This window comes from Chanodichthys erythropterus, chromosome 12 (assembly GCF_024489055.1).
Source record: "Chanodichthys erythropterus isolate Z2021 chromosome 12, ASM2448905v1, whole genome shotgun sequence".
NCBI lineage: Eukaryota > Metazoa > Chordata > Actinopteri > Cypriniformes > Xenocyprididae > Chanodichthys > Chanodichthys erythropterus.
Window position 1 is genome coordinate 32986272 of NC_090232.1, and position 23583 is coordinate 33009854.

The 23583-nt window shown below is 37.8% G+C and overlaps 1 protein-coding gene across 8 annotated transcripts in view; it reads left to right on the forward strand.

Annotated features, from left to right (window-relative positions):
• Positions 1-23583, forward strand: part of tenm3 (teneurin transmembrane protein 3) — a 284146-nt gene that overhangs the window by 239393 nt on the left and 21170 nt on the right. For all 8 annotated transcript variants that reach the window (XM_067404649.1, XM_067404648.1, XM_067404651.1 and 5 more), the window contains 3 exons: positions 1474-1735; positions 5585-5852; positions 7444-7587. In XM_067404649.1, the coding sequence (XP_067260750.1) occupies positions 1474-1735; positions 5585-5852; positions 7444-7587 (674 nt within the window). The remainder of the gene's footprint in view (positions 1-1473; positions 1736-5584; positions 5853-7443; positions 7588-23583) is intronic.

The window sequence follows — 23583 nt, forward strand, 5'->3', positions numbered from 1 at the left end:
ATCACACAAAGCTTTAGAGGATTTGAAATGTAGCACACAAAACAGTTTTTTTGGTATTTCTTTTTCACTTTGAAACCAGTGTTATTTATATACTATTATAGTAAATTTTGAATTATTAGTTATAGTTTTTATTTTAAATTGATGTTTTTATCATTTTTTATTTATCTATTTAGCTTTAATTTATATTTATTTCAGTTTTAGTCATTTTTGTTCTTCAACTTCAACTTATTTTATTTAGTTGTTAAGGAAAAATGTCTAAATTTGTTAGAATTTGTTTCATCTGTTATTTATAATTAACAAAAACAATTTTAATAGCTTTAGTTGACAATAAAATGCTGTTTGGAACCTGACAGCACTTTCATTAAATGGAAAAGAGTAGCCAGGATATTCTTCACAAATTCTCCTTTATGTTCTATAGAACAACAAACATCCAAACATCATACTAGATAATGGCATAATTACAAAATTTTGGGGTGATTTTGCTCTTCCTAGTGAGAAATAGAGTGCATGAGCACATGGAACAGCAATGAGGAGAGGGGTTTGACTGTGACGGTGCATCAGAGAGAGATGGAGAGAGGCGTTAGAAAGAGACTGCCAGAGAGATATGTTTAATAGAAAATGTGATGAGAGACGAGGTTGGACTGGAGAGAGAAAACCCAGACTGAAAGAGAGAGAGAGTGTACAGGGGAAGGCTATAGATGGAGAGAGTGTGTCCGAGATTAGCCCACTCAGCCAGCTGTTGCAGCTCTTGAACACCACAGCGGGGCAGGCCTTAAAAATGGCAGTGGATAATCATGCCCACACCTCTTCCACATCCACTTACTTCAACAGGGAATCAGAGTACCAGCCACGCAGCTGTTAGGGACCAATCACCAGCAGCCTCTCCTTCAGAGCCGCTCGAATGCTCTGCGTGTGTGTGTATATATGTGTGCGCACGCGTGAGTGAATCTTTACGCTACTATGTGCATATTTTCTGCCCTATCTTGCTTTCCCCCCTGCAGCCGTTGCAGAATATTGGAATATAGGACAGTACGCTCAGTTCCTGACTCATTTCCTTTCTAATAAGGCTCTCATGGCAACACAGAGAGAGAGAGAGCCGAGGGAGAGTTTTGGCTTTTACACAAATGCAATGATAAAAAGGCTCAGCCACATTATCATGCATTTTTCACCGTGGCAAGGCCCTGTGTCAGAAAGGAAAGGGCTTTCTTAGAAACTCTTGGCTCAGAAGAGACACGCACTGGGATCAAGAAGGTTAAAGGAAGAGACAATTAAACCAGGTCTAGCCATCAGTTCTCATGTCTAATTCATCTCAGTTACTCACTCTATCACCTTCACAGTACATTACCTGCATATAACGCATACCTAATGAGGAGAGTATGACAGTCCTATGGTTTTTTTATATGTTTTTTTTTTTTTTATATGTATAAAATAAGTATTGAAATGTATAAGTACACTCCTGTTTCTTCTGTGCAGGTTTGACATTCTGGCCAACGGCGGAGCATCACTGACACTGAGCTTCGAGCGAGCACCATTTTTAACGCAATTTCGTACGGTATGGATCCCTTGGAATGTTTTCTACGTAATGGACACGTTGGTAATGAAGAAAGAGGAGAACGACATCCCCAGCTGTGACCTGAGTGGCTTCATTCGACCCAGCCCTCTCATTGTGGCCACACCCCTCTCCACCTTCTTCAGATCCTCGCCCGAGAATGGCCCCATCATTCCAGAAACACAGGTAAGGCTCTGTTTGACTCCTTAAATCAGGATGCTTGTGAGATTTCATACTTGCAAGCCACGATGTGGCTGATGCAGATCTCCAAAACTGAAACAATCCTTCCCACAAAATGCCTTTTCTGTAGTTGGTCCTAGACTCTGGAATGATTTGCCCATTTCAATTAGACAGGCTCCATCTCTATCTGTTTTCAAATCTAAGTTGAAAACATATTTGTTTGATAAGGCATATAATACATGTTGAAGCACCCTTACATTGTCTTTTATTGTTAATTTTTAACGCTGAAGCACCAATTTTAGTCTATTTTATGGTATGTTTTTACAATTTCTGTGTATGTGTTTTATTGCTTAATAATTTTTTGTCTTTTTACTTACTGTTTTTCTGTGTTTTTAGCTATTGTAAAGCACATTGGACAGCATAGATTGTATTTAATTGTGCTATATAAATAAATTGCCATTGCCAAAATGCTAATTCGCGATTGTAAATGGAATGTTGTTTTCAGCTGGTCAGCTGGAAACTGAATGGTCATTTATGTACATGTGCAGAAGAGGGTATCATATGGCAGTAGCCAGTATGAATGCGCAATGAGTCTAGACATACTCTGTGCACCATTCAGTTGGTCACAAAAGAAAGAGCCTTTGAGAACAGTGATGGCACTAAAAAAAACGTGAGGAAACAGTCTGTTCTCTGCCCTCATCCTGCACCCAGCATGAAGTACTCGGAGGAAAAACAGTTTTGAATCTTAGTGTGGCGCTTGCAAGACATAGAAATCACCACAGCCCTCAGCGTAACCCCACATATTGAGGAGATATTGGTCAGCATTTTATATCCTCTTGCACACCCTCCTTTTGTTCCTTTTATAGTGCAAATCCGCACACACTATCCCCTACATAATCTGTATAAAATGACTCAAGCCTCTTGCTGCCTGTCTGTAAAAATGAAAGCTGGACCCACATCAGACCAAATAAAGCACTGTGTCTTTGGGGAGATGAATATAAAACATGCTTAGCTCGTGTCTTGCACAAAACAATTTTTAAGGTCTTAAAGGAATAGTTCACTCAAAAATGAAAATTCTGTTATTATTCTCACCCCTTGTTTTTCTAAACCCATGTGATTTTCTTTATTTGTGAAACACAAAAGCTATATAAAAAAGAATATCCTTGCCACTCTTTTTAGAATAATGAAAGTGAATGAAAATTAGGAGTGTTTAATTTGTGAACGAGTAGATCTTTTGTTCTTAATGAATCAAATGAATGATTCACTCATGCAGTTAAAGGCTCGTTGGAGATGAGGAATAACGACGTTATGTACATCAAAGAGCTTTCATATGGCTTCAGAAGAATATAACATACAATTCATATGGACTACTTAATACTTTCATGATACTGTTATCATGCTTTTGCACCCCATTCATTGTAACTGTATGGAAAACAGTGGCCAGCTATTTATTTAAAATGTATCCTTTTGTCTTCCAAAAAAGAAAGACAAAATTTTCATTGTTGAGTGAACTGATCCTTTAAAACTAATTATAGTTATAAAAAGAAAGGCAAAATAATTGATATTGAATGCTTTAGTCACTTTTTCCTGTGCCATGTGAAATGAGTGCTGTTGTTGAATGAGAGGTTCACAAAACTTGGCTCAGTTCTGGCTGTTTCTCTCTGTCTGTATTTTCTCTTCCACCCTACCTTGTGTCCAGATGTGTATTTGATCCTTTCCTTTAACCCAGCTTTTCCATTCTTACCTATCTGTGGCATGTGGGGGTGGGGGTTGGGATATCCCCTGTAATGCGAGCACTCAGGGCCAACACATATGCTGTCTTACGAGTTTGCTCCGAGACATAAAGGAGAAAAATTGTTTCCTTATTGTCGGCAGCATATGTAACAGGCCACACTCCTCTTCCCATGTTTCTCCTCGCTCCCAACAGGGGCATCTGTCCCCTCTGTGGAACCCTACTCATCAAAGTAGATGGGCCCTGATTTGAATTACAGCCTGCTTTGAGAGCAACTCTAAACAGGGGTAATCAGACCCAACCAAGTTAGCATTTAATATGGGGCTTTTGGACCTTAGCTGTAATGGCCTCCAAGGTCTTTTTTTACCCAGAGCGTCACACATAAATGGCAAACAGACATCCCTCAGCCCCCCTCAGCCAGCGCTCGTAACGCTTAGCGGCCATGACACCGAATGGGAAGGCATATTGCTTCCACTTGGCCGTTGTGCAGAGCTGGAAAAAATTGTATTTGGCTGGAGGAGAACGGCACGTTTCCACGTCCAGAGAAAAGCTCTATGCGACAGTGGAAAATCAGATGAGACATTTAGTGAATGAAAGACATATGATTTCCCATCATGCTTTGTGCTTCAGTACCTACTGTGTCCTATAAGGCATAACACCTCTAAATGCAAGGAACGTGCATTGATTCGGCTGCTTTTTGGTCTCTCACAGAAACACAAGCTTCCTTTCTTACTATGAAAAAAATGCTTGATGATAAAACTCAATCTGGTCTTTATTACTATGCATTTAATGGGCTGTATCAAATGAACTTTCAAAGCCTTTTTCATCTTCCCTTTCATTTGGCAAATGAGAAAATATTTTGCTTTAATGCAGCCATATGCACTTATGGCCCTTGCCCCCATGGCTAAGAATAACACGGCTGCACACGTAGAGACACGGCAGCGCATGCGGTGCCATTTATTAAGAGCTTTATAGCAGGCGGAGTAAAGTATGTTATTAGCTCAGACTCTGTAATCAAAGTTCACAGAGGGGAGGCCAGTACATAGCATGAATGCATTGTGGCTTATAGACGCCCTTAAGTAAACCTACGAACACGGGATATGCACACACACACATGTGGATGGCATCAGCTAGTGTTAGAGTGGCAGCGTTGGCCCTTCAAATTGAGAGCATAATGTTACAGTCATGTCTTTGTCTGTGTAAATGTGAAAGTGTGGAAGTTGAAACCACCAAACTTTGTCTTAACTTGCTGTTCTTTTATTTTATCCCCCATCTACCATTAGTTTCCTGTTTGCCTGGGCTTTTTTGTTGTCGAAGCCTCAGACTGCATATCAAAGGTTTTCCCAAAGCCATCTAGCCCCCTCTACTGATCCCTGGAAAAGTGCAGCGGCATCCAAACCAAAAAAAAAAAAAAGAGAGAGAGAAGAAAAGAAATTCCCTCTGGCTCCCTTTGTCCTCTGTGTTAGAGAAAAGTAAATGTCCCCTCCCAGTAGGACACTTGACAATGCCATGAGCTGGAAGACAGGGGGATTACTGTCTTTCCACAGTGGCTTGACTGGCTTTTCATTAAGCACTTGAGGAGAAAGCTGTGATGCAGAATCTCTCTGTTGATCCAAGCTGCTCCTCATCTCCCGTGCTCCTTTTGTGCATCTCAAAGAGGGAGAGAAATTAGCGCTAATGCTCTGAACTTTGGTGACTCCTCACCAGGGGCACCTTTAAATGCCGCTAACTGCACGCTTGTGTTTCATCTGGTACGACGTGCCAGCTGTCTAGAAGTCTGAAATCAATCTAGTTTGAACTCTTCTACTGCAAGTTGTGGCCCACGCTCCTCTGTCTGTTGACTATTTCTCGTGGTCGAGCATGTGGAATGCGGTACAGTAATAGCCTCCGACAGTGATGTAAATATAAGCATGTTCCGCCCGTGAAAATCTCCCTCATTAGATCCAAGATGTCAAGTAAATGGCGGTCAGAGCAAACACAGGCACAGATGTGCTTTAATCCTGTGGAGAGAAAAATCGGAGTCCTCATCCTCGGCTCTAATGCCGCTTCCAGATGCTCCCGAGTCACTCCTTCTCTCTCCCCATCTTCATTTATCTTCACCTCTTTTTCTCTTTGATGTGCAGGTTCTTCAGGAGGAGACAGCGATTCCGGGTAGCGATCTGAACCTCATGTATTTGAGTTCGCGGGCGGCTGGCTACCGTCCAGTGCTCAAGGTGACCATGACCCAAACCACCATCCCCTTTAACCTCATGAAGGTCCACCTGATGGTGGCGGTGGTGGGACGCCTCTTTCAGAAGTGGTTCCCCGCGGAACCCAATCTGTCCTACACCTTCATCTGGGACAAAACGGACGCATACAACCAAAGAGTCTATGGCCTATCGGAGGCTGTGGGTGAGTAAACACAGAGATCAGATATTTCGATAGATAGATAGATAGATAGATAGATAGATAGATAGATAGATAGATAGATAGATAGATAGATAGATAGATAGATAGATAGATAGATAGATAGATAGATAGATAGATAGATAGATAGACAGATAGACAGACAGACAGACAGACAGACAGACAGACAGACAGACAGACAGACAGACAGGTTGCTGTACAACGTTAATCAGAAAATCTCATCAAAACTCAATTATTTTTTACTTTTCAATATTGAATGTAAAATTAAATGTGAAAACTTTTTCACTTTCATCCAAGTATATTGTATATTTTTGCAAGATTCTTTGACTGTTAATTTAGTGTAAATTAACACAGCATCACACCTCTGCTCAAAACCTCCAAACTTTCCAAAAAGGCCTCCAAATTAGCAGCATTTTTCACGTTTTTACTAATATATAATATTACATCTGCTAGTGTTGTTGAGCTGATAAACTACCACCTCACTATCTATCACAAGCTGTTCTTCTAGATTCACAGAGTAGAGGAATAATGTAATTACCCTCTGTAGAAAGGCTGAATTTGTTACATGTAAGAATGTAGATGTGCTTAATGGCCCATGCCACTATGACAGTTGCATTATGGGATGTCTCCTTAAATATACCTATGCAAATAGGGAGCGTAAATGGAAAACAAAGCCATTATGATTAAGGCCAATAGCACAGGAAGCATTTTTTTTCTTTCCTCTGAAAGATTTTTTTTTTTTTTCACTGTGGAATTTTTTATGCTGACTGTATTTTGTAGCTTGTATGATTACCCATCAGCAAAACCACAGAGAACAACATGGCTCTTTCTGTTCTGAGGAAGGTTAAGGCGAATCTGTGGCTTTGTTTTTCACTTAAGCATTGAGAAAGACGGCCAGCTGCTGATGACAGCGCCTCAGTTTATTTTCAGCTGATGATGTGGCAGGCAGTAGGCCAGACTAAACTAGACATGCTTTTCAGTGCCTCACATAAACAAACTCAAAAGATGTTGAACCACAAAAGACATGTTTTTTCACTGAATAAGGAATGCATTCTGCCTTTACAAAGTGAACTGTGTAAAATTGTAAATAGGTTAGCAGGTCTCACGGGTATTGATTGGCTTTCGCCTTCTCATCAGGCTTTGGTTTGCCAATTGCATTAAGCAGGTAATTTTTTTGCCCAACGAATAGCAATGCGCTTATTGATTCTCTCTGGGGGACATGAGGGCGCTTTCTTTATATGATCGGCTGAAAACAGTTATAAATTTAAAACGATTTGCACCTGGTGAAGCTCAGATTTGTTATGAGATTTACGAACGTTAAGATAGAGACACTGCAGTGTTCAGGCAGGCTGCAGTCAAGATGAATTGATATTGTGTAGGACATCTGATTAGGCCTGGCAACGACTGCGGTTTATCAGCTCGATGTTTATATAATAATTTATCTGCATGCCTCTTAATGTGGTGTTTAGACTTAGTCTGTATTGATTACTTTACACGGGTTTTCAAGAAGGCTGCATTTGATATGATGTTTATTTGCATACATGAATAACACCAATCTCTCTCTGTCTCTCTGTAGTGTCTGTGGGATTTGAATATGAGTCCTGTTTGGATCTGATCCTGTGGGAGAAAAGAACAGCCATCCTGCAAGGTTATGAACTTGACGCCTCAAACATGGGAGGATGGACGCTGGACAAACACCACGTTTTGGATGTTCAGAATGGTAAGCCCACCTCTAACCTTTGACTTCTCCAACGAATAACACAAATATCGCACTCCTACACTGATTTTAATATGCGCAGCTCATTGATCTTGGCAATCGGCTGAAATTGCGCGTTTACCCACACACTCCCAAATATCAACAAAAATCTATTAAAATACTATTGCCTTACCTCTCCTTCCTCCTCTAAATCAGGTCCATTATCTGCCTGTTAAAAGTTATTAACATGACATAGGTATAAAACATTTAATAAGGAGTAAATGAGCACTCATTAGTGTCATTGCTTTTAAATGACGTTGATGAAGTGGAGCTATAGTGGCACAGTGTTCTTATTGTCTCAGGCATGCCAATGAAGAGACATTTGACATTTCCATGCGAGTGACCTTCACCCAGACGAAGCAGTCTGGAGTGCTCTCCGCAGCAAACATTTATGGCCACGTGTCATTGGGGAGAGACTGCCTTGATGAATTCTTATGGAGTTTCATCCCTCATCTTGGCTTTAAAAGGGTAATCAGCAGAGTTTGTCCCTATGTACCTTGCTTAAAGGTTGAACCTGTTTATCCTTGAGCCCTTTCAAGAGGACACAATGAGCTGTTCTTAGATCATAGTTGCCATAGCATGCTCACCTTTCCAGGGCTAAATGTTTGTTGTAAGCTCTTACTGAAACCATTTGGCTACAAAATGATAAAACGTCATCTCTTAAAGCATTTGTTCACCACAAATTGAACATTTTGTCATTTTTTGCTCACCTTCATGTTGTTCCAGCCCAGTATTATTTTCTTGTGTGGTATTTTTTTTTTAATGCAAAGGAACAAAAAAGAATTAAAGTAATCCATATCATTTATTTTCCTAGTCAGACCAAAATGTATGGCATTCACAAAAATCGTCCCATCTGCTGTAGTTCTTAAATATAATATGGCACATGTTTGATCCATTCGACTTTTGTAGTTTATTGCAGAACTTCAGCAGAGGGGCTAGTGGCTTACATTTTGGTCTGTTTCTATGGTATGCATTCAGAAGTCCTTGAATATAGCACAGTGCTTTAAATGGAAGGCTGTGAGATCTAACCCATAGAAAAAGAACAGATTTAAGTGAGAGGAGAAAAAACTGCTCCTCGGACGACCGCAGACAGTGATGGACAGCTAGGAGCTGGTGAATCCATGAGGGCATGCCATAAATTATCCAGTGAAGTGGGCCTCTGATGGAGGTGTGTGAAAAGGCCCAGTACAGCGTAATGATTGTGGAAATTAACCCTCTGGAGCAAAACATGGAGGGCATTGAGGAATTGTTCTAGTCTGCTTATCTTAATCTGAGAGTGAGTGTAATAAATATTATAGATAAATAATATATAGGTATGTGTATAACATGGATACAATTATTTATAAATCAACTTAAGACCTTGTCCTTCATTTCTTCTGTCAGGGTTATTATCATAAACTAAAACTAAGATAGAAACTGAAAAATAAAAAATAAAACAAAATAAGCTAACTATAACAGAATAAAACTAAAAACAAAGGTTAAGAAGTTAACTGAAACAAAAATATCAACAAAAATAAATAATGATTTGAGCAGTCATCAAGCACTCGTCACATGTCAGAATAATCTGACCTGTCTGTCTGTGTGGGAGAACACATCCCACAGGCAATATGGCATGATGAGTTGCCAGTAACATTTTCTGATACTGACACAAACAAATTTTTTTCAGTGACTGGTGGGAAATGGCACAGCACTCTTCATTCTGTTAGAAACATTTAACTTTTGTTGCAATGATTTTATTTGGTACTTTGACTGCACAGGCAAGCTGATTCAAAGTAATCTGTGAATGTTCTTCTTTGTGTATTTAAAAGTGTGAACTCTTGTGCAGCTTTGTTTCTTTGTAAATTAAATGCTGAACATTCTTTTGCACTCAGGGGAAAAAATAGCTAACTACAGGATGGGCGCATAGTCAGCTCTGGTTGCCCAGGCCTTCTTTTTTTGTTGTTGGCATCTTGAGTGACACTAAGCCCTCTTTACTTCACTGGCCGAGAGCCAGCTGTCCGTACAAATTCCAACGGTCTTTCATCTCCATGCCTGTTGCCCTTGCTTCGTCCCTGACCCCCTCCTCTACCCAGCAGCCCCTATACCTCCTGATCCCTAGCATATATAACTGCCTGGTGAGTCAGGTGGCGGGCCCACCTAGAGTATCCCAGAATGCACTGCTGCAGTCCATTTAAGCTCTGTTGGATGTCATTGATACATGAGAGTGGACCCTTAGTTCCACAGTTTAAGCCCCATATTAATAGTCAGTGCACTCCACTGAGTGTGTGTGTGTGTGTGTGTGTGTGTGTGTGTGTGTGTGTGTGTGTGTGTGTGTGTGTGTGTGTGTGTGTGTGTGTGTGTGTGTGTGTGTGTGTGTGTGTGTGTGTGCGTGCGTGCGTGTGTGTGTGAGAGAGAGTGAGATTTCTAAGGCTTCTCTTAATAATAATAATAATAATAATAATAATAATAATAATAATATGTTGTTATTGTTAACTAAACCTAAAATTATTAAAAATAGTTTTCGGGAATTTAAATAAAGCTGAAATAAAATTAAAAGTAAATATTAGACGAAAAAATAAAAAAAATTTAATGTAGACTTGGCAACTATGAAATAAATATATATATATATATATATATATATATATATATATATATATATATATATATATATATATATATATATATATATATATACACTACTGTTCATAAGTTTGGGGTCAGTAAGAATTTTTATTTTTATTTTTTTGAAAAGAAATTAATACTTTTATTCAGCAAGGATGCATTAAATCAATCAAAAGTGACAGTAAAGACATTTATAATGTTACAAAAGATTAGATTTCAGATAAACACTATTCATTCAAAAATATTCATCAAAGAATCCTGAAAAAAAAAATATTGTACACAAATATTTTGTACAATTGTAAACAATAAATGTTTCTTGAGCAGCAAATTGACATATCAGAATGGTTTCTGAAGGATCATGTGACACTGAAGACTGGATTAACGATGATTCAGCTTTGCCAACACAAGAATAAATTACATTTTAAAATATTTTCAAATAGAAAACAGTTATTTTAAATTGTAATAATATTTCACAATATTACTGTTTTTACTGTATTTTTAATTAAGCAAATGCACCCTTGGTGAGCAGACAAAACCTCTAAAATTGCTAAAACTAAAATGAAAAAATTAAAGTATTTAAATATTTTATTAAAAAGTAATAAAAATGACAGAATGACAAAATAAAAAAAAATAAAAATAAAAAATTTAATTTAAATTAAATTAAAATAAAAACTGAAAATATATTAATAAAGGCTAATTCAGAGTATTAATAAATTGTGTAATATATAAACGATAATAAAATAACAATAATATTGTTGTTGTTGTTGTTGTTGTTGTAGAATTTTAGGCCGACACTTCCTGTGCAGTATTTAGTATGAGGAGGATCTAGCTCCCATCACTCTTTCAGAGGAGCACACTGCCATCTGAGACCACTTATTACTGTCAGTAGTCTCAAAATGGCTGCAACGACCTAATAGAAATTAATAGTAGCTATCCGGATCCATAAATGTTGAACGTTTATTGTGTGCAGCGAGGGAGCTACAACGTATGTAATTGTAAGTGTCCATCTGAAATGTGTGTAGCTGTAAGCTTTAGGCCTTAGAGTCATTCAGTGTATCTATATTCTTGTCTAGTTATAATGAAAGGAACAGAGTAATAAGACCTACGGGATGGTCCTCTGAGGTTTGGTTAAGTGTAGGAGTGTTTGTTTGCATTAGTTTCCCGTCTCTGGTGACCTCACCCTGTCACCACACTTTTCATGCTGTCTCACAGGGAAAACACATGCATGCTTACATCCAGACAACGCCCAGCCACAAACTAAAACACACACTCTCACTATTTTAGCATCCTCCATCTGTTCACATTCACAGTCTTTTCTAAAGGAGCTAAGTTAATCTACAGTCAGCTGGTCATTATCACTAAATAAACCCTGACAGGTTGATCAGGACCCGACAGGAAGCAGAAACATGAGACTAGCACAGCTGTGTAGGAAATCTTTGCCAATTATACATATTATTGATCATTATATAAAAGTATTTGATCACACAATTCGGCGATTAAATAATCAGAATCAAGTATTCCGGAGAGCTGTGTAATAAATATTTATATAGTATATACACTGGCATCTTTAGATTTCATGAAGGTGCTCATGAGTGGCCTTTAGTGGCCATTATGTGCTGAGCAGGGAAAATTACGTTTAACAGGGTGGCCGCGGGTCCTTAAAAAGTCTTAAAATGTCTCAAATAAAGTTCTCCCAATAAAAGGCCTTAAAAAGTATTAAATTGGTCACATCACCATGACTGTTTACAATCATTGAACAGACCGGATATGTTTTTCCAGCTATAGTTACTGCGTCATCAGAGAGAATCGAATTACAGTTAGAATACAGATCGAATTACAGTTAGCTGACCAGCCTCCTAGCTCGTTTAAAACGGGTAAATTAATAAACAACAATTAAAACAACAATTCGCCTGTCTATTAAACTTTTGACAAAATCACACCGGAACATTTAAATCTGCATTTGCGCCACACTGACCCAGAGAGAACAGTTGTGATGTATAGATATGAAACCGCTTCACATACAGTCTTGTCAAACACAGTCGTTATTTCTGTGTTACAAATATTCATATTACCATAGCAGAACAGGGATAAAAGTGTATAGTTTGGATATATAAACATTAATGTCTACGTTAGTGATCAAAATATACTGAATCACCTTTTGAAAGAAAGGATTGTATCAATTACATTGTTATGCCACTAGGTGGCGACAAGAGACTGTTTAAAAAGTATTTTGCATTGAATCATTCATTTTAGAGATTCATAATAAAAAAAAATGCCGAATTCCAAAAATTCCAGTAATGAAACAATGACGTACTTATAAGTGACTCGTTGAATTATTCATTCAAAGTATTTTTTTAAAGTAATTCATTAAGATTCATTAAACATTTGAAAAAGACTGCAGCAATTAACATGTTGTCAGAACCTTTAGTAAATTACATGTTATTTTGTTTAGTAGTCTGTTCAGAATTGTGTGAAAATTGTGATCTGTTTGAAACCAAAAAAATCATGATTCTTAATTTATCCAGAATCGTGCAGCTCTAAGATATGTATTGTGTATTTTCATCGCAGGTTTGGTCTTAAATTTAATATACAGTGGTATTAAAAAGAATCTTAAATTTAACTTGTTTATATCTGTAGACTCCCTGTTTAATCATTCTGAACAGAAACACTTATTTGAAATCATCTTTAACCGGTTAATAATATTATTTTATCATTGTTTAATGTTTTAATTTGACAGTCAACCTAACATGAATTCAAATAGTACGGCCTGTACAGATGTGAAGTTGACGCATGTGAGGGAAATGCCTGCGCTCAGTTGTCAAGTCATTATAGGTAAGTCACCATGGCAATGCGCTGGCATTAGCTCAGGAGTTTTTCTGAGGATATGTCACCAACCGCTGAAGCATTACATTTAAGTGAAAATGAATGGCAGGTAATATCCAGTGTGGTGTGTTTGCGAAAATCACAGGTTAGTGTAGAACCACTAGTATTCAGAAAATGAAAAAAAGCATTTTTTTTTTTTTTTTTTTTTTTAAATAGTGTTGTCAAAGTTAGTAGTGTGGCTTTATGTCTGGTCAGACACTTGCACGTGTCATTAAACTATTAACATTTTACCAAAATCAAGCTCAAACAAGTTTTTTCACAAGTGGGAATGTTTGAGATTTGTGTTTTGTCAGACATTAATGGCTGCATCTAAGGCAGTAATTACATTGCATGCTGTTTTCATCAACTTACAGGTTACAAATTTTATTGTAGTAATGTAGGCGCTCAGTTTTTCCTGTCGTTTAATACATTTGGCCAAAATGTTTGTTATAAAGGATAAAGTGCTATGCACTTTATTAGCAAATACCAGACTAAGACACTCTTCTCAAATATATAAAATATATAAAACATTAGCCTATACAAACATTGTGTTTTTTGAATAAAGAAATGCTGTAGTTATTCAAAGAACTAGTCCTTTATTTACCCTTGCACAACAAACAAGCAGAGATGGCCTCCAAAATGTGTGCAGCACTTCATTCTCGATTGAGATGAGTGGAGCTGCTTTATGAGTTTTGCTGACAGTTTGAGGATCCACTCGAGTTACAAGGTTTAATCACATGCTTTTAGTATAAAGTTCTATTCATGCTCTGGTATAGTAGAGGCCAAAGCAGTGGTGTCTGAGGGTGTACTCACACCAAGCACGGTTGCCCTGAACCGAGCCCGAGTGCGATTGTCCCCCCTCCCAACTCCCCCGCTGGTCCGCACTCACATTGCCCTTAACGTTTCGGGCCAGAGCACGCTTACGTCATATACAATGCAACTTTTTGAATGGAAGAAAACAGGAAGAAATATAGATACTGCTTAATACATTTATCATTTATGCCGTGCAGCGATTTTCACTTGCACGTATCAGAGGATTATTACAAAGGCAGCTGACGTTAATGGAGGAATTTGCAGCTTTACTCACATACAATTCCTGTTCATGAATAAGGTGAAATCTATACCCACTATAAACCCAAATACACTCAAATTAATTACATGAATTGATAAGTGTACTATCAGCAGTGCTGGGCACGTTACTTTAAAAAAGTAATTAGTTATAGTTACTAGTTACTTCTCACAAATAGTAACGGAGTTAGTAACTGAGTTACATCATTATAAAAGTAACTAATTACCAGGGAAAGTAACTATTGCATTACTTTAAACTGGAGCGCGACTTATAGGCTAAATGAACCGAAACTCAGCGGCTGCTTGCCTCGCAGACAAGAGAAATATATATCTATAGAAAGCTTGAAATATCTACTTTAAATGAAATAATTAAAAACGAAAAGAGTCTACTCTGATTATGTAATCCGAATGAAATGTGCATTTTCTCTCTAGGCGCGTCCAGTATATGCGGAGATGATGAGAGTCAGCAATGTCAACTTCATCTTTGCAGCAGACACTGATTCAGAAAACATTACTTTATTAATAAAAAATTTAAATGTCTCCTTGCTGTTTTTTGACATAATCATTAATAATCATTACTTTTGCCGGTTCTTGAGTGCATAGCCTATATTAACACTCATTATTAGTTTATTCTCTCCACTATTTAATAAATTAAACTAATATAAATGTGATTAGTCAACTAATGGCTTAAATGAACAACTACTAGTCGGCTAGAAAAACTTATTTCACATATTTTCGATCCAGCATGTCACAAAGGGTATTGTGGCTTGAGCTCGCGCTCAGCTCGCATGCTCTCTCTCTCTCTCTCTCTCTCTCTCTCTCTCTCTCACACACACACACACACACACACACACACACACACAGAGCATCATACATTATTATCAGCTTAAATTTATATTTGTGTATGACTAACCGCAGCACACACCAGAGAAAAATCTTTGCAGGTCCTATATGAGAGAGAGGATGAAAACCGCTTCAGTGAGCTCAATTATAGTAACGCGGCATTGTTTTTTTTTTGCCAGTAACGGTAATGGCGTTGTAATGGGAGAAAAAGTAATTAGTTTGATTACTCGTTACTGAAAAAAAGTAACGCCGTTAGTAACGCCGTTTATTTATAACGCCGTTATTCCCATCACTGACTATCAGAGTATAAAGATATTTGCCATCATAATGATGACAGTAGCGCACACAAAAGTAGTAACTGTTCTGTGCTCAGACACGGTTAGCGTTCACACTGCATGTGAACCGCTCGAGCTCAACCGAACCGCACCGCACTCTGGCCCACCCCTTCCCGCTAAACGAACCGCACCCGGGCACAGAACGGAGCGCCTAGTGTGAGTACACCCTGAGAATTCATCAGTTGAGCCCAATTGGATATAAATATTTTTAGATGATTTATCAGACTATATTATTTATACATTTAGATACCCATGATGGCAGAAGGCTGTGACTGAATCTGGTCAAAGAAACTGTATAGGGGTTAAAGGTTTTCCTTTTGAAGTCTGGACCATTTTTATATTTTGCTTAAAATAAGTATCTACTTAAAACAATCAAACAATGTACATAATAATCATAATAATAATTTTTTTTCTAGTTAAGTTACATTGTTTATTACAAAATGATCTTAACATGCTGAATAATAGTCCTAATGCTAAATATAGATTTAAAAAAAAGGTCTTGCCACAAACCTGTTTTAAATGGTTAGATATGTATGACATATAAAAATATATTTTGCTGCATTCTCGTTTTCTGAAGTTTCTTAGCAAAAGTATAAACAATTTGCTCACCGTGTTTCTGCTACTGTTGTTAAAATAAGGTCAGGTGTGAACGAAAAGGGATTGAATTAAAAAATATTAAAGGATATAGCATTTACCATAAATGACCCTGAGCGCTTAGTATGTATCGCTCAGTGTTTGTTTTTTTGAAGCACTACTCACTTTGCACTGTAGGAATGGTAAAATGGTGCTGCATTATTCATTTTTTCTCGCGGTCTGGTTTGAACCAAGCCAGGGTCCAAACCTGACCGTGGTCTGCTATTTGAGGATTCCTGCCCTAATCTGACTATAAACAGGCTGTTTCAGTGGAGCTGAGTACTTTTTATTCTTTTACAGTAATGCCAGGCAACCCTCCCTTCCTCCATCTCTCTGTCTTGACCTATGGGCTCTGATAAGGCTCAGGGAATCTGAGTCTGTGTTCAGCTTTGGATGTCCACATACCACAGCTAGCGCAGACTCCAGTCAGGCATTTTATCTTATTAAAGAGCTCATTCACAGAATCCCCTTGCTTATGGAGAGCACCCTTATTTTGTGTTCATATTTATAGAAGGTTATGCACAGAAGTTAGTTGTACTGTAAGTGTTAGACCTGCTGTTGATTAGACGTTTGTTGTTGTTTTGTACATTCACAGATGATTAGTGTTGAATATATGCTAAGGATGTTGGTTTTGAAAATGACTCTGATTCGTAATTGAGAGTATTTTTAAGAACTTTTGGGCATAGTTAATGGAGATCCAAATAAACAACAAATAAGACAATACATGTTAATCAATTAAAAAAATTAATCACACATGTTTTTTTGTAATTAATCATGATTAATCAATTAAATTCAATTAAATTCAAATTTATATAGCGCTTTTCACAATACATATAGTTTCAAAGCAGCTTTACAGAGAATGCATGTCAACATTACAATTTAGAGATAATAATGTAATCATTTAGGCAATTAATTTACAATCACTGTTAGCAGTTTAATTGAAGCTTCAATGAGCTCCTGGAAATAATCCATTACATATTAACAATAATTAGGATATATAGAAATTTGGGAATCACACCCAACTATAAAGTTTTTAATATATTTTTATATTGTAATACTTTATAATACTTTTACATTGAATTTCCAAAATAATTTAGAAACAACAGACAATATATATTAAATAATTGTTTAATGGCATCTTTTTACTAAGTACTATGAATAAAGGACTGTATCACTGATAGCAGTACTGATATGACATCTCTATTACATGGATTTTTTTATTTATTTATTTGACCAACCTGCTGGGTAGTTTTATTTAACTCAACTGTTGTTTAAAAATTACTGTATTGCTTAATTAAAATTAACCCAAAGTATGTTGGAAATGAACATTTATTAATGTTCAATGAATAATTATTAAACAATAAACATTTATTAAATTGCTTATTAATAAATTTATATTAATAAAAAATTAAAGCTTATTAATAAACATTCACCTTGTTGTCTCTAATTGCTTCTGGTTTTTAATTTCCCAACTATTTTGGGTTCATTTTAAGCTAGCCAGATAGCATTTTTAAATAATAGTTGGTTTAAATAAAACTACCCAGCAGGTTGAGCAAACATTTAACCCAACCGCTGGGTTAAAACAACCCAATCGCTGGGTTTGTCCATTTTCAACCCAACTTGGGTTGTTTTTAACCCAGCATTTTTTAGAGTGAAATGTCACTCTGCCTTTAAATATGGACAAACCCAGCAGGTTGGGTTAAAGGGCACCTATTATGCCCTCTTTCACAAGATGTAATATAAGTCTCTGGTCTGGTCAAGTTTCAGCTTAAAATACCCCACAAATTTGCCCCTATTTGGGGGTGAGCAAAAACATGCCTTTTGCTATATTACTACGTTGCTGGCAAAAAAAAAAAAAAAAAATCCAAAATTGGTTGAAAAAATGACTGGATGAAAACAACCCATTTTTTAGAGTGTAGGTCTGACAGATAAATATACAGAAACTGAAAAATCAAACACTGCACAGTCTTCACTGCATAAATTATAAATTGAATATAGATTAATCTTTTTATAGCTACAAAAGTTTTTCAGTCAAGAGCAGTGAGCATTTCGAGTCCATCTTTCCACCCCTCTCACTGTTACGTTCTTTTTCCTTTTTACCTGAAGGCCAGTGCACCCACGTTTGCCTCTCACATCTCACACACAAGCACTCACTCACTCCCGCACAGCAAATTCAGCCGCACTAGACTTTACTGCCCTTTCTAAATCCCATTGAGTTTAGCTTTAGTCATGTGCAGGCATGTAATGCAACTTTGAATCTGGCTGCATGAGCCAAGCATGCCTCGCTCTCTGATGTGGACCACCACAGCCTACGGGGCTTACCTGCATCCTCTCTCACTCGCTCTCACCATCTCAGCCTCCGATTCCTTTCATCTGCCCTTATCAGGCCCTGTCAGTGCTCAGCCACTGTACCTCCCCTCCCTCCACCTAACAGCGGGAGGTCAGGGGGAGAGATTCAGACACCTCTCTTTGGGATAGCAATTACTTCCAGTCAGGAAATCTTCAAAGACAGAGTGTGTGATTGAGAGAGAGCGTGTTCACTGATTTCCTCCTTGTTTTTTCTGCAGTGTGGTACAGACACTCTCGACCAAAAATAAATAAATAAATACAAATAGCATCCCCTGCTTTTTACTAGTTTTGTCCTGACTGCAAACACACTGTTTTCCCATTATTCAAATTGACTTTGGACCTGTCGGGGAGGAGTTAGTTCATGAAATATTAATGACAAAAAAACGGCATAGAGATGTGAGAAATGAACACACAGGGAGAGGCAAAATGATTAAATTAAATTGATTTTGGTAATACTCGATGACCACTAATCGCACACTCTCTACACACACACACACACCCACGCGCTTCACGCGGCTCTGCAAAGATTTATTGCTGCTTTTCCATACAGCTTTTTTTGTCCAAATTAGCTGACACAGTGGCTATGACTGCGAAGATAAACAAATCCTTTGAGAAATGATGTATTGCTTCAAAATACCAAAGACCTGGACTCAATAGAAAACCAATACATAAAGGACTTTTTTATATAATTTTCAGTCTAATACAATTCTTATTTAAATGTATCTCACAAATATTTGCAGTGTTATCAGATTCTTACAAAAGTGGGTAAAAAATAAGCATTGTCTGAAGACAGAGAGATTGAAGGAGAGTTGTTGAGACAAAAGAAGTGGAGTAGAAGACGATACATGAAATGGTACGCTGAGAGAAAGACAAGGAGGCAGTGACAGATGGTTTGTGAGGCGTAAATGGAAGAAAATTGAGTAGTCTACAGCTCTAGCTCTGTAATCTCATCCAGTTTCTGACCCAGCATAAACACAGCAGCTATAAACTCCAATTCAGACTTTTATTGGCAAATCACTGCTTTCCACTCATGACCTGTCCCCCTCTGTCGGATTTATATATAAACACACATCGTGCATATCAAAGGATCATGTACACACAATCATTATGAGCTGAAGGCTGTCTCTCTGCATGCCTGAATGAATAATCCAGTACGTCCCACAATGTGAGCCGTTCTCAATTTGGGGCCCGTCATAACTTGAATATGTGTAATTGAAGACATTCGTTGTTGTGCGTGTGGGTGTGCGTATATCCGCTTGCACTATTATTCACAAGCCCTTGTACGGCAGATCAAACAGGTGCGGTGTGGGTTTCATTACTGTAATGCGACCACGAGTAATTTGCGTGAAGGAGCGACTAGTGCGCATGGCTCCGATTAGCCATTGAAAATGCGTTTGTGTATACACGTGTCTGTATCTGGAGCGACCTCCCTCAGAGAAGCTCGGTTTGAAGTCAAGGTCGTGGGTCTCTCCCAGGGCCAACGAGCCTTCCAATTTGTCTTTGTTAGCAGAGGATCGCTACAGAGTAGCCTAAAAGTAGTTTAGCCCTCCATATACGTACCTCCATTCCTCTCACTCTTCCGGCCAGTCCCTCGCTCAATGGCTTAATCGATGGTGGGTGGTTGATCAGAGGAGGAGGTATATTGAGATTTATGGGGACGTTTAGACCGCGATGCGGCTGCTGTGTGGACCGGTGCCCAAGCACACCCGAGAGGGGGCTTAAGATGGCGTCATTGATCTCACTCATAATTAGCGCACAGAGGAGCTAGATGCAGAATTCCAGCACGTTGCCCGATGTGAATAATTTAGCGAGCACAGCATGAAGTCATCCTTTGAAGTGCAGCTTTGAAGACCCCCCCCACCCCAGTCTCGAACACCCCGCCGTTTTCAAAGCAACTCCCAATAAGCAGCTAACTGTGATCGCAAGGGCGCTTTTAGAAAACATTATATTGACTTGGACACTTTGAGTTCACCTGCACACTTTGTGTATAAGAATGCTGCTTCTCACTCTCTAGAATCTCTTTGGTTCTGTCCAGTCTTTAAAGCACACACACGTATGCAAAGAATCGTACACAGACGCTCACATTATACAAGTTTTGCAAACACATTTTTGCTCTGTTCCAAAACTGTGCTTACTAAAGAGTCAGCATTTTAAGGCATCCCCAAGATGGTGGATGAGGTGAGGGGAATATTAAAGGGTGATAAGGGTGAATATTAAAAATGAAAATTCTGTCATTAATTACTCACCCTCATGTCGTTCCACACCCGTAAGACCTTTGTTCATTTTCGGAACACAAATTAAGATATTTTTAATAAAATCTGACGGCTCAGTGGGGCCTGCATCACCAGCAATAACACCCAGAAAGCTACTAAAAACATATTTAAAACAGTTCATGTGACTACAGTGTTCAACCTTAATGTTATAAAGCGACGAGAATACTTTTTGTGCACCAAAAATAACAAAATAGCAACTTTATTCCACAAAATCTACTGGGCGATTTCAAAACACTGCTTTATGAAGCTTCAAAGTTTATGAATCATAGGTTCAGAGCACCAAAATCCAATGATTTCACTAAACGAGGCTTCGTTGCGTCGTAACTGTTTTGAAACTTAAATAATTCACATGACAGTTTGATACGCACTCCAAACCACTGATTCGAAACAAATGATTCATTAAGCTTTGAAGCTTCCTGAAGCAGTGTTTTGAAATCGCCCAACACTAGATTTTGTGGAATAAAGTTGCTATTTTGTTATTTTTGGCACACAAAATGTATGCTAGTCGCTTTATAATATTAAAGTTGAACCACTGTAGTCACATGAACTGTTTATGTTTTTAGTAGCTTTCTGGGCATTGAAAAAAAGAGTGTTATTGCTGGCGATGCAGGCCTTACTGAGCCATTGGATTTTATTAAAAATATCTTAATTTGTATGATGAACAAAGCTCTTCAGGGTGTGGAACGACATGAGGGTGAGTAATAAATGACATAATTTTTGGGTGAACTAACCCTTTAATTATAAATAAACATTTCATTCACTACTGAAAAGTTTTGATAACCATTTTTCAGTGTAATTAAAATGAATAATTTTACCCAATATTTGTGTTCGAGTTTGAGCTTCAAACTGTAATGGAATCAGTTGAGTCAAGTCTCTCCTGTGCATAGTTCTATTTGTGTTGCATGCAAGTTGTAGAGCGTTCCAAATCGGACCCTTTTGAGGTTCTATGACGGTTCGGATGTAAGGCAGTGTAGCAGCTACTTTTGGGAACACAGTTTCTCTCTCTGTCTGGGAGGGGTTGTGCTGAGAAGGCAGTTGGAAGTTAGTGGAGTTCACAGTTGACAGGAGACCTGTGGTGGACTCTAATTTGAGCACTCACAGTGGATGACAGCGGTTTGTGGTGGCACATGTTATTTCTGCTCCGTCTACGAATCGCTTGTCTTTCCCTGATGCCCTCCATCTCCTTTCTCTCTCCCTCTCTGTCTTGTTTGCTTTCTCTATGGGAACCGAGAGCCAGCAACCCCATTAAATTCAGCATGCTGTATGAAAGTGTGAGGCCTGGCTTAGCAGGTGTCATGTATCTTCAGCTCTCTGTGCTGGTTCTTGCCATTTAATGTGATGTGTGTGCTTCTTCTAAGAATATAAATGTAAATATAAAATCTACCTGACACTAGGAGTATAGAATATTTCATCATCTTCTTTTTTGAAATTTTAAAATCACATATTTCTCATATCTGGGCTTTCATAAGTGTCAGGCCAGATATTTTGACTTTTCCTGCAGGGTAGTTCATCTAGTATTTAAGAATGTCCTGGTTTCTGTTTGCTAAATGAACTGTATTACTGTAGTACTGTATTACATTTGTGCAGTATTGACCTGCTCAAAACATGCTCCTTCAACACACCTTACATTTAAAAAAAAAAAAAAACTAGTTGTTAAAATTTAATGTTTTTTCCACCATGAAAGCAGGTAGCTATTCAATAGCTATTATTGACAATAGCTACACATTTATTAAAATTTCAAAGGCTTACACGTATCAAAGTGTACAGTAATCTTTGAAATATGATGTTACAGACTTCACTATTTAAAATGTTTAAATGTTTATTAGTGGTAAGTTATTAGTGGTAAGTTAGATGTCAACAAACAGATATGCTCATTTACCAAATGTGAATGTACTGGTAAGCACATCGGTGTTGTTGCTTGTCATCCCTCCTCCAACATTTGCAATTCACTTTCATATTACATGATGATATTGCTATCTATAAATGCACGCTTTATTGATGGTTCCTGCTGACCATCCTCTCCAGGTGCCCCCTTGATCCTAACCAGCATTAAAGAAACATCAAAAAAAACCTCTTCATACCTTTTTTCCCCACTCTAGTGTCTGATAAAAGACCCCCCGTGTTCTACTTATTGCTAACCAGAGGCTTGATCTCTTCAGTCACCATATTTATCAAAAAGTTGACACATTTTGTAAGCTTTTTTTTTTTTTTTTTTTTTATTAGTTTTGCAGATTGCCCAGGGCTTGTACAGTTGCAGAACGGCTTAGGGCATGTTTTCTTTTTTTCTTTTCTTATTTTAACTTTAGTTATTGTTACCTACATTGGTTGTTTTTGTTTACATATTTACACATTTTACCTGGTGTGTGTATACAATTTCTGCCTCTCATAAAATAAAAGTACTAGTTATGCTGCTGTCTGAGGAGCAAAGTAAGGGAATAAAGGAAGTCGAGTCGATCTGGTGTTGCTATTAGTGCACCATTAAAATATGTCCAGAGGGAAAACATTAAAGCACAACATTGACGATCAAATCCAAACCTAGGGCCAACTAAGCTCATCTCACAGCCTAAACCCAAACACTGTGGCATTTCCACACTGTGCGCACACACAAATATACAGCGAGACTATCAGAAACACATTCATGTGTGCTTTCCCCCCCACATATACTCAAACGTACAAGCATGCAAATTCAAAATCGCTGTGGCTATAAGATTAACCAAGGTGTATTACCTGGATTTAGATTTGAAGAGGTGCAGTCACAGATAGAAAAATTGGAAATAACTTTAGTTACAATGGTTAATAACTTGTTTTGTGACAGTCTTTAACAGGCTTTTATTTAACAATAATAATGGTATTAGTGATGCTGTACCTATTTTTACAGGCACATTTACAGGAATATTTCACAAGTTTACAAATGTCAGAATAGAATCAACAGCAGTTGTTAAATCGTTTTAACAGTGTGAAGCAGGTCAGTATTAGTTTTTCATTTGGAATTTATC